This window comes from Thamnophis elegans, chromosome 4 (assembly GCF_009769535.1).
Source record: "Thamnophis elegans isolate rThaEle1 chromosome 4, rThaEle1.pri, whole genome shotgun sequence".
Classification (NCBI taxonomy): Eukaryota; Metazoa; Chordata; class Lepidosauria; order Squamata; family Colubridae; genus Thamnophis; species Thamnophis elegans.
Window position 1 is genome coordinate 116,203,469 of NC_045544.1, and position 12,408 is coordinate 116,215,876.

The following is a 12,408-nucleotide window of genomic DNA, read 5'->3' on the forward strand; positions in this document are numbered from 1 at the left end:
TCCTGCCAGCTCTGCTGGTCTGCCAAGCTGGAAAGATTGGAGACTGCTGCTATAGCATAACTATGTTTGCTGCAAAATCATTTGTGCTTTTAAACAAAACCATGACTCCTTACAAAAATATTGAAATATTAAATAATACATCTTTAATCTTACAGCAAAATTTATTCACAGTGAGATCTTGTAACTTTACTGCTTTGAAACTCATTAAATTTGATACTCAAGGCATTTTGATGCAAAAATTTTCTCATGGTACTTAGCGTTTGATTGGTACTCAACGAATATCATGTATCACACATCAGTTGCACAAGAAGAACAAGGTATGCAAAAAGAGAAGTCACCTTCTGGTTGGTGATTCAATCATAAGGGAAGTAAATTTAGGAAAGGATATGGAGGTTTTAAAAGAGGTCAGGTGTCTGCCAGGTGCTACTGCCAGCAGAGGCAAGAGGCGTATTCTTAAGATAGTCAAGAATGCGCTTCTTTGTGCATTTCTATGATATGGAAATCATTGAAGAAGAAGCTTTTCTGGCATGGAAAGAAGATATTACTCAAGAGTTTCCAGGGAAAGGCAAAGCTTTGTTCCAGGTAAACCAGTGGTTGACCTGGCTGGAACAGCAGAGGAAGAAGAATCTGAAGAAGATGCTGATTAAACCAGCCAAAGCCTTAAATTGTGCAAACATACTGTTGCTATGATGGAACTGCATTTGACCTAACCACTGCGAAAACTCATTCCGCTGTAATGTTTTCACAATATTTAAAGCAGTAGCGGGTCAGTAGGACTTGTTTCTGCATAAGGGTTTTTATAGTATGTCTTAATCATAAAAATATTTTAGAATATCTTTAATGTTTAGATAACAGTGTATTAGCAGCATGCAATAAGTTCAGAAGCAGTCTGTGTAAGGATCTTCTTTGATGCCAGTTACCATAGGCTGTTTGTTAGAAATCTGAATAGCAACACTGAATACTGTAGAAATGCACTTTGCTCAGTGTAATACTTGAGTTGTTGCAATATTTGATTATCCATTTGGTTGTTACAGAGAATCCTTAACTGTAATTGATGGTGGTTGCCGTAATAGTATATTGCCTGTATTTCTACCTCTAGTAATGGGCTTTATGTGCTAGATTTTAATATCCTTGAGCCTGGGCAAGTGCACAAGTCTTTTAAAAAGAAACATGGTTTACTTGCACAAAAATGATCAGTTTGAAGAGGTGGATAGATGCCCATGGAAGTGGTCTTTGTGGGTATGAAATAAAATGGTGAGAAACTGAATTGGTCCCTATGATAGTATTGGAATTAAGTCTACTTAATTTATCAAGACATGTTCATGCCCTGATTTTATATACTTGTGTCTATCAATAAACATTGTGATACTTGGGGAAAAAAAGAATGCAAGTAAGGACTGTGACATTGATGCTATTATACATCTTGGCACAAATGATCTGTCCCAAAAAGATGTACTTTTTGTGAAGAATGATTTCCAGAGCTTGGGGTATGAACTTAGTGGTCTAGGTTGTAGGCTTATCTTTTCAGAGGTTTTACCAGTATATAAGGAACAAAAAGGGAAGGGCCAGCGTGTAGCAGAGTTTAATGTATGGCTAAAAGAGTGGTGTAAAAGGGAAGGCTTTGGTTTTATTAGTCATGATGTCTGCAGCTGGTCCAATGAAAAACTGTACAAAAGAGATGGTCTGCACCCATCCAAGAAAGGGACTGAGTTACTTGGCATTAAATTCACAGATTTTCTGGATACACATTTAAATTGAACAGCAGGGACAGAGAATTAATTGATACAGAACATTTCTGTCCCGAGCAATCTAAAATTCATAGCGTTATCAGTGCATGTAACATAGATGTTTGTGCGGGTAAGATTACCACTCCTGCTGTCAAGCAAAACCAAGCATTTAATTGTGAGTGCCATACCATGTGCATGAATCATACAAGTGGTAAGAAAATAGGGACAGTCAGGCATAACATAGGTTATGTAAACAGTAAACACAGGGTCAATCAAAATGGACTCAAATGTCTATAAACCAATGCACAGAGTTTGAGGAATAAACAGGGTGAATTAGAAATTCAAGTAAATGAGGGCAGATATGACATTGTTGCCATTACAGAAAGTTGCTAGAAGGATTTAAATTATTTAAAAGAAATAGCCCAAATAAAAGAGGAGGTGGAGTTGCACTATATATAAGAAATAACTACATCTCTACAGAAACAGCACAACAATGATGAGAACTATCTTGAATGCATTTGGGTCAATATTAAAGATTGGGGGGGGGGGGGAATGACATTGCCATAGGTCTATACTACAGGCCACCCAACCAAGCAGAGGAAGTAGATGAACTTTTTGCTAGTCAGCTAACTAAGATGTATAGGAAGCACACAACAATAGTAATAGGGGATTTTAACTACCCTGACAGCAACTGGGAAACAAACTCTACACCAAGTGGAAGATCCAACAGGTTCCTAACAAACTTAGCAGACAACTTTGTTTCCCAAAAAGTAGAGAAGGGAACAAGGGGATCAACCATATTGGGCTTAATTCTTACTAACAGAGAGGAAATGATAGAAGGTGTTGAAGCCACAGGAACCCTGGGGGCAAGTGACCATGCAATATTGGAATTTAAAATTATGCAAACACAAGTAGTAGAACAAAGTCAAACTAGAGTCTTGAACGTTAAGAGAGCTAATTTCAATAAACTTAGAGAGAGCTTGGGAAGAATTCCATGGATGAGAATCCTCAAGGGAAAAACACCTCAAGAAGCTTGGGAAATTTTGAAAAATGAGATTACAAAAGCCCAGTCTAGCACAATACCAAGAAGAAGAAGAAGAAGAAGAAGAAGAAGAAGAAGAAGAAGAAGAAGAAGAAGAAGAAGAAGAAGAAGAAGAAGAAGAAGAAGAAATAGAAGAAGAAGAAGAGGGGCTCCCCCAAAAAACCAGCATGGCTGCATAAAGAACTCTCTGACAAATTGAAAGACAAAAAATATAAGTATAAAAAGTGGAAAGAGGGGGACATAACTAAGGCAGAATATCAGCAAATAGCCCGAACCTGTAAAGATGAAGTGAGGAAAGCTAAGGCTCACAATGAAGAAAGCCTTGCCACAAAAATAAAAAAATAACAAAAAAAGCTTCTTCCAACATGTTAAAAACAAGAAAAAAGTTAAGGAAACAATTGGTCCATTGCTGGGAGAGTGGCAAGAAGGTGACAAGCAACAGGGAGAAAGCAGAACTATTTAACTCATTTTTTTGCATCTGTCTTTACACAAAGGGATAAAACAGTCCAACCTATCAAAAACAGCACTACAAAAATCAGGAACACAGAAAATGGTAAGTGAGCACCTGTCTACCCTAGATGACTTCAAATCACCAGGATGGATGGATTCTGAAGGAACTAGCAGATGAGATCTCAGAACCAATGAACTGTATCTTTCAGAGATCCTGAAGCACCGGGGAACTGCCAGAGGACTGGAAAAGAGCTGATGTGGTTCCCATCTTCAAAACAGGGGAAAAATAGATCCAGAAAACTACAGGCTTATCAGCCTGACCTCAATAACAGGAAAGATTCTGGAAAAGATAATCAAGCAACGCATTAGCGAAAACCTAGAAGTAAACAAAGTAATAGCCAAAAGCCAACATGGGTTTGTCAAAAACAGATCATGCCAGACTAATCTTATTGCATTCTTTGACAAAGTGACAAAATTAGTGGACCGGAGGAATGCCGTCGATATAGTTTACATGGACTTTAGTAAGGCATTTGATAAGGTAGACCATAACCTACTACTAGATAAAATAGAAGAATGTGGGTTAGACAGCATCACCACCAGATGGATTCACAACTGGCTGACCAACTGCACTCAACGTGTAGTCTTCAATGGAACTGCATTTACATGGAGGGAAGTATGAAGTGGAGTACCCCAAGGCTCTGTTTTATGCCCAGTACTCTTCAACATCTTCATCAATGATTTGGATGAGGGAATAAATGAGGAACTCATCACATTTGCAGATGACACCAAGCTGCCAGGAATAGCCAACACCCAGAAGATAGACTAAAGATACAGAAGGATCTTGACAAACTTGAACATTGGGCACTATGTAATAAAATGAAATTCAGTGGTGAAAAAAGTAAGGTTCTACATTTAGGCAAGAAAAATGAAATGCACAGGTACAGTATAGGTGGCACCTTGCTCAACAGAAGTAACTGTGAGAGGGATCTTGGAGTCCTGGTGGACAACCATTTAAATATGAGCCAGCAGTGTGCAGCAGCTGCCAAAAAAACCAACACAGTTCTAGGCTACATAAACAGAGGGATAGACTCAAGATCACATGAAGTGTTAATACCACTTTATAATGCCTTGGTAAGGCAACACTTGGAATACTGCATCCAGTTTTGGTTGCCACGATGTAGAAAAGATGTGGAGACTCTAGAAAGAGTGCAGAGAAGAGCAACAAAGATGATGAGGGGACTGGAGACTAAAACATATGAAGAACGGTTGCAGGAACTGGGTGTGTCTAGTTTAATTAAAAGAAGGACTAGGGGAGACATGATCGCAGTGTTCCAATATTTCAGGGGTTGCCACAAAGAAAAGGGAGTCAAACTATTCTCCAAGGCACCTGAGGGTAGAACAAGAAGCAATGGGTGGAAATTAATCAAGGAGAGAAGCAACTTAGAACTGAGGAGAAATTTCCTGAGAGTTAGAACAATTAATCAGTGGAACAGCTTGCCTCCAGAAGTTGTGAATGCCCCAACACTGGAAGTATTTAAGAAGATGTTGGATAGCCATTTGTCTGAAACAATATAGGGTTTCCTGCCTGGGCAAGGGGGTTGGACTAGAAGACCTCCAAGGTCCCTTCCAACTCTGCTATTGTATTGTATTGTATTGTATTGTATTGCATTGCATTGCATTGCATTGCATTGCATTGCATTGCATTGCATTGCATTGCATTGCACTGCACTGCACTGCACTGCATTGCATTGCATTGCACTGCACTGCACTGCACTGCACTGCATTGCATTGCATTGTATTGAAGAAGCTAGAACTTGTTGGTGTCAGCTGCCTTGTGACTCATTACATTATTCCTTATGGAAAAAATGAGTTTGGTGCTCATCATTTTTGGTAGTCATTGGGCCTCCCAGAACCAATTAATGATAAGTACCAAGGTAGCACTGTATCTGTTAATCCGTAAAAACTTTAAACCACCAAGGAAACATACATTCTTTTGCATTTTGCTCAGTGTTGGACATTTGCAAAGCATTATGTTTCATTTTCAGCCATCTGATTACATCCAGCATTCAGAAACCAACCTTTAGCCCTGGTTTCACAAAAAGACAAAACCAAAGTCACTTGGTTGAGTTGGGCAGCTACAGAAATTGATTGAATAAATAAACAAATAAGTAAACACGATCTAATTCAGGTACCGGTATTAATTTAAGATATGCTTTCTCTAACTTAACAGGTGCATATGTTTTATAAATGTGAATGCTTCCTTTCCCCCCCAAAGTATAATTAGTGAACTGAGTTAGAAAATAGAGTTACAGATGCCAGCTTGGAATATTTTCTTGAAACTGGTAGAAAAGATGAACTGTGGGGTCCTTTGTGCTCCCTAACAGATGTTTCTGCAAAAAGTCCCCAAAAAGCTGCAATTGGCATCTTCTGTGTTCTGTTTTGTCTGAATTCTTCTGCACTAAACAACAGAGCAACAAAGATGATTAAAGACTAAAACATATGAAAAACAGTTGCAGAAATTGGGTACGGATAGCAGTGTTCCAATATTTGAGGGGCTGCCACAAAAAAGAGGGGTTCCTATTCTCCAAAGCCTTCAGGGGGTCCTGAAGACAAGAAGCAATACATGGAAATTAATCAAGAAGATAAGCAACCTAGAACGAAGGAGAAATTTCTTAACAGTGAGAACAAATTAAAAAGAGATAATGTATGATAAACTATAATGGTTAAATGGACACTTTTTGTTGGAGTTGGGCATCCAAATTCCAGTCCATACTCAGGCATAAAAGTTCATTAGATGATTTTGGTCTGAGTTGAATTAATGGCCTGATCAGCCTTGTATTATGTAGTTTGTCACTGTAGCAGGGGGGGGCAGAGAAAAGAGTGCTATGAATACTGCCTTGAGATTCTAAATCAAAAATGGGATATAAATCTAATGAATGAATGAATGAATGTGCTTGGCCACTTTTAGAAACATTGTGGTCTAATTCAGCTGCAGCATCTTTCTCTCTCTCCCTCTCTCCCTCTCCCCCCCTCTCTCTCAACTTTCTCCCTCCCCCTCCCTCCCTCTCTTTCTCTCCCTCCCATATTAATAAACCATATCTAAAGTCTAGACTTTTTTTCCCCAGAGCAGCTGAGTCATAGCTACAGGATGTACCAATGATAATTTTCTCTCTCAGAGACATAAAAGTATTTCAATGACATAGGCTAAAAAAATTCCCTTAACAAGCACTTGTACTGGCTTTTAACCCCTACAGATCAAAACTGCCTTTTTTTGATTTTCTGGAAACTGCATTTATAGCCATTAACAAACCTGAAATATAAATCCCAGTTTCTGGAAACTCAAATTATTGCAGTAAGTGAGTCAAATGACCCAGAGAGCAATAAAGGTTAAGGAATCATACAAATGGAGGATAAAATAGTGGCATGTATCATTTATTATTAGTATTTTAACTCAGTGTGTTATACAGACCTACTTCAATTGAAGATCTCAAAAGTATCTAAGTTAAAACTATCAAAATGGTATCCAAAAAGCTAAATTAAAAAGGTGTGTCAACTCTTTCTAAAAGTAAACCAAAAGCGGTTCAATCAGAATGAAAAGGGGTGTTCCTGCAGAGAAAGCCTTTCCCATTTGCTTGTGCTTTTGAGATATTTTCAAAAGTCCTCTACAAATTCACTCTCTCCACTTTCAGGAAAGAACTAGAAAACTTCCATTGTTGAAAAACATAACAGAATAGAATACAATTCTTTATTGGCCAAGTGTGATTGGACACACAAGGAATCTGTCTTTGGTGCCTATGCTCTTAGTGTGCATAAGGAGAATAAAATACATTCATCAAGAATAAAAAAAATGCAACACTTAGTGATAGTCAAGGTTACTAATAAGCTATCAATTCGTACTAGGAAACAAATAAAACAATATAAATTGAAAGATACAAGTAACATGGTTATAGTCATAAGTGGGGAGAGAATAGATACTAGGAAGGAAAAGAAGAAGAATAGTAATGCAGTCTTGGTAAATTATTTGACAGTGTTGTGGGAATTAGTTGTTAAGGAGTGTGAAGCCATCCTAAATTTTGTAGGAGGATTGTTTTGGGGAAATTATGATGTTTTGTGAACTCTGGCCGTTTGGTTGTTCTATATACTTGAGCCCCAGATAAGGACTTACAACCATTCATTTAGTGACTGTTCAAATTTACAACAGCACTGAAAAAAAATGACCTTTGAGGGTTTTTCACACATGACCATTGCAGCATCCCCACGATTGCATGATCAAAATTTGAATGCTTGGCAACTGACATGAATTTATGACGGTTGCAGTATCCTGGGAGCATGCCTTTTTCAGCCTTCTGACAAGCAAAGTCAATGGGGAAGCCAGATTCACTTAACAACCATGTAGCTGTTAACAACTGCAGTGATTCACTTCACAACGGTCATAAAAGGGGTCAAAATTCACTTTAACAATTGTCTTGCTTACTGGGCACGTATTACCATGTGTGTTGGAAAAGTATGAGAAAGGGGATCTATATTTAATATTGCATGTTTTGACAGCAGCAAGAATTGTATTTACACAGCAGTGGAAAAATGAAGAAACACCTATAGAAGAAAATGTAATTAAAATAATACTGTGCAGAAATGGATAGACTGTCATTAAACATAAAAGGAAAAGAAGATACAGAATATTTTCAAACATGGGACTTGTTTTATCTATGATTGGATAATAGAGGTAGAAATTAGGAACTGGAAAAGTACTATTACTTTTAAAGTAAGGCCACACTTGGAATACTGCATTCAGTTTTGGTCCCCACGATGTAGAAAAGATGTGGAGACCCTAGAAAGAGTGCAGAGAAGAGCATCAAAGATGATTAGGGGACTGGAGACTAAAACATATGAAGAACGGTTGCAGGAACTGGGTATGTCTAATTTAATGAAAAGAAGAACCAGGGGAGACATGGTAGCAGTGTTTCAATATCTCAGGGGTTGCCACAAAGAAGAGGGAGTCAAACTATTCTCCAAGGCACCTGAGGGTAGAACAAGAAGCAATGGGTGGAAACTAATCAAGGAGAGAATCAATTTAGAACTGAGGAGAAATTTCCTGACAGTTAGAACAAATAATCAGTGGAACAGCTTGCCTCTAGAAGTTGTGAATGTCCCAACACTGGAAGTCTTTAAGAAGATGTTGGATAGCCATTTGTCTGAAACGGTATAGGGTTTCCTGCCTAGGCAGGGGGTTGGACTAGAAGACCTCCAGGGTCCCTTCCAACTCTGCTATTGTATTATTATATTATATTATGTAAGCAAATTTATCCAGATAGTATGCTGTTCACAAAACACTTATGTATGTAAAGAGAAAATATATAAATAGTGTTAAAAAAATAAAACAATTGTCTTGCTTAGCAATGGAAATGTTGAGCTTAACTGTGGTGATAGGTTGAGGAGCACCTGTACATAAATCCACTAAGAAATTCAGTTAATTCAGCAACTAGGTCAGTGTTGGTGAACATTTTTGGCATTGAATACCAAAACGGGAGTGTGTACATGCGCACGCTTGTGCCGGAAACCAGAAGAGCAGCCACCTGGTACGCATGTGTGTGCCAGGCGGCTGCTCTTCAGATTTCCAGCATTCGCTTGTGCATGCACACCAGACACCTGGTCTTCCAGTTTCTGGTCTACATGTGCTAGTTGAGTAGTTGACCAGTTGCGCATGCACACACCAGAAACTGAAAGAGCAGCCACCCGGTACTTCCGGTACCACCTCCACCCAGTACCACCTCCGGTCCTTCCGACGCGCCCTAAAAAGTTGCCTTTTCAAGCAAACCAGCCTGGCCTGAACAAAATAAAATAAATGATTGATTAAATTGTTAATTTTAATCTAATTTTTAAAATGTTTTGTTAATATTAATTGGGTTTGTTTTTGGCTACTCTATCTAATTTCTTTTTTAACTTTAGTAATATGTGGGTTTTTTTAGCGTTGTATGCCGCCCTGAGTCCTTTAGGAGAAGGGCGACATATAAATCCAACAAACAAACAAACAAACAAACAAACAAACTCGCTACTCATGTGTGTGCCAGGAAGATGATCTTCCAGTGTCTGTTGCACACATGCGCACCAGCCACCTGATCTTTCTGTTTCTGGTGCACATGCATGCAGGAATAAAATGGCTTATGAGGATTTTTCACACTTATGACCATTGCAGTGCATGCCAGAAACTGGAAGTTCATCTTCCAGGCATGCACATGCGCACCGGCCAGCTGCTCTTCTGGTTTCCAGTGCTCCTGCACACATGAAGACCAGCTGGCTGGTGCACTGGAACCTGGAAGAGCAACGGGCGATGGCTCACGTACCCAGAGAGATGGCTCTTTGTGCCACCTTTTCGCCATCACGGAACTAGGTTAAGAGTGTGGTGCAATTGCATCCATTACATTGTTACGAGCTGCTGAACCTCTCTACTTAATTTGGGGAAACCTGGAGATGAAATCTAACTTTGGCCTGTGGGATTGGTTAGGCAGTGACGTGCTATCCTGAGAGATTTGTCTTTTTCATTCCCAGTGGTACAAGTCTCCTGATTATCCCCTCTTTGAACCCTTCCGTACCTTGCGGGCCAAAAGACCTTGGCAGCTCTTCCATCTATTGCACCCACGGCTACAGTGGGAGATCTGGGAGCTGGTGCAGGAAGGGGCAGATGAGCAGGTGCAGCGCAACCCTCCATCTTCAGGCATGCTGGGTAAGTAAGAAAGGAAATTCTGCAACCTACCCTATTCTCTGCAGCCCCAACTGCTACATCCCTTGTATTTGCTTACAACTGCTTTCTATACTTAATAATCACTCTCTTTATACATGTGGCCCAGAGGTGGTATTCAGCAGGTTCTGACTAGTTCTGGAGAACCGGTAGCAGAAATTTTGAGTAGTTCGGAGGACCGGTAAATACCACCTCTGACTGCCCCCCCCCATCTATTTTCTGCCTCCTGGCTCCCAGCTGATTGGGAGAGAATGGGGATTTTTCAGTAACCTTCCCCTGGAGTGGGGAGGGAATGGAGATTTTACAGTATCCTTTCCCTGCCACGCCCACCAAGCCACGCCTACCACCAAGCCATGCCTACCAAGCCACATGCACATTTTTTTACCGCCAATGAAAGAGTCATTCTATATATATGCTTGCAGGATTTCTCATCAATATTTTAATCCAGACTGCCATAACTCTATTTAATCTAGGCAATGAACTTCCCAGCCCTGAATTTCCTTGTGTACTAGTCACTTTATTTCCTTATCTCTCCCATTCTCTGCTCAATCTTTAGGAATAGTGCTAATGATGTCCTTATGCAAACTTGTCCATGTGTATGAATTCCTACCATCTCAACGGCAAACCCATCTGTGCCACTATTACCAGCATTTCTCTGATGCTGCCTGCACCCTGGGTGCTTACCATCCATTGCTCTTTGAGAAGAACCTGGTGAGGCGCATGAACCGTGGCACACTGGCTGACTTGGCAGAAAAGGGCCGTGTAACGCTGCCAGGCTTCCAAGTCCTGAATTGCCCCCCACAAGGCAAAAAATCTGAACAGGGTCTGAAGTAAGGTGAGACAATCTGTTTTATATCGCAAGAGAAGGGATGATAGATGCCTTCTGAAAGTAGCATGCATGTTCAACTGGGATTGCTTGAGCTATTGATGTATGGTAGTACAGTATTTCTCTTTAAAAAAAAACATTTTTTATTAAGCTATAGAGTATTATAAAATAAAAGTAAATAGAAGAGCAGTGAGGAGGGAGGGGAAAGGGAGAAGTGAAGTGAGGAAAGGGGGGGGGGGGAGAAAAAGAAGCATTGGCTTCCGACTCTCTCTGGTACAGTAAAATAAGGCATTAACATCGAATCAAAGCTTTTTGCTTTTCTATAATAGTATGAACAAGTCATTTCTATAAAGATCTATCAGTCTAATCAGTAAAACCCAGAGTTTCATTCTTTTCCACATCAAACATGAAGTTCTGAAGCTTTTTCCATGTGGAATCAAAAGTATTTATGTTCTTTTCTTTAATCAAAGTGCCATATTTTTCAGAATATAAGACGCAGCAAGGTTTTGAAGAGGAAAATTTTAAAAAAGGGTTTGCACTCTGCAAACCTCCCAAAAAGGGCCCGTTTTTGGCAAAAACGGGCCTGTTTTCCCCCTCCCAAAAGTCATGAATAGCCTTTAGGGAGCTTGCAAAGTGCTCCTGGGGGTGGGGGAGGCCCCAAAACGAGCAAAAAACAGACCGTTTTTTTTTTTTGCGAAAATGGGCCCGTTTTTCATTTAAAAAAAGGGCATTGATAGCCTTTAGGAAGCTTATACAGCGCTCCTGGGGACTGGGGGGGGGGGTTAAAATTGAGCAAAAACGGGCCATTATTTGCTCATTTCTGCCCTCCCCAGTCCCCAGGAGCTCTCTAAAAGCTTCCTAGAGGCTATGCATGGCCATTTTGGTGAAGGGAGTGGGGTTTCAGGAGGCAAAAAATGCTGTATTGTGTATAAGATGCACCCTGATTTTCAGCCTCTTTTTTGAGGGAAAAAGATGCATCTTATATTCTGAAAAATATGGTAGTCAGTTTTGCCATTTCATGAACTCCATCAACTTCCACAATCATTCTTCCATTATAGGAATCAAAGTGTCCTTCCATTTTTGTGCATACAATATTTGCTGCTGTCAACATATATAGTAACAAAGTTTTTTCTCCAATTCTTTTTCCATTTGACCAAAAAGGAAACATTCTGGTTTCATTTTTATCTCTCTTTTCTGTATTAAAACATGAATCATACTCCAAAGTTTTTCCCCCCCTTTAATCACATGTCTGCCATAAATGGTAAAAAGTCCCTTCTTTATTTTTATATTTCCAACATTCATTTCACATGCCTTTATACATCTTAGATAACTTATCTGGTGTTAAATACCAACAATACACCATCTTATAGAAATTCTCTTTTAGGTTATAATTTAAGGTAAATTTTAAACTCATCATCCACATATTTTCCCATTGTCCAAGCATCACATTATATCAAAAATTCCTTGACCACTGAATCATACAATGTTTTATATGTTCATTTTCCAAATTCAATTTCAATAACATTTTGTAAATCATCACAATAATATGTTCATTGTTGGCACATAAATAAAGTTCCAATTAATTTTTAACAAAGTCAAAACCATAGCTTATCCAATTTGAACCTTT

The 12,408-nt window shown here is 39.3% G+C and overlaps 1 protein-coding gene across 1 annotated transcript in view; it reads left to right on the forward strand.

The window, feature by feature from the left end:
* LOC116507769 (beta-galactoside alpha-2,6-sialyltransferase 1-like) overlaps positions 1–10,789 on the forward strand; it is a 28,398-nt gene extending 17,609 nt beyond the window's left edge. The window contains exons 4-5 of the mRNA XM_032216098.1: positions 9,766–9,940; positions 10,512–10,789. Coding sequence (XP_032071989.1) covers positions 9,766–9,940; positions 10,512–10,789 — 453 coding nt within the window. The remainder of the gene's footprint in view (positions 1–9,765; positions 9,941–10,511) is intronic.
* Positions 10,790–12,408: the final 1,619 nt, after the last annotated feature.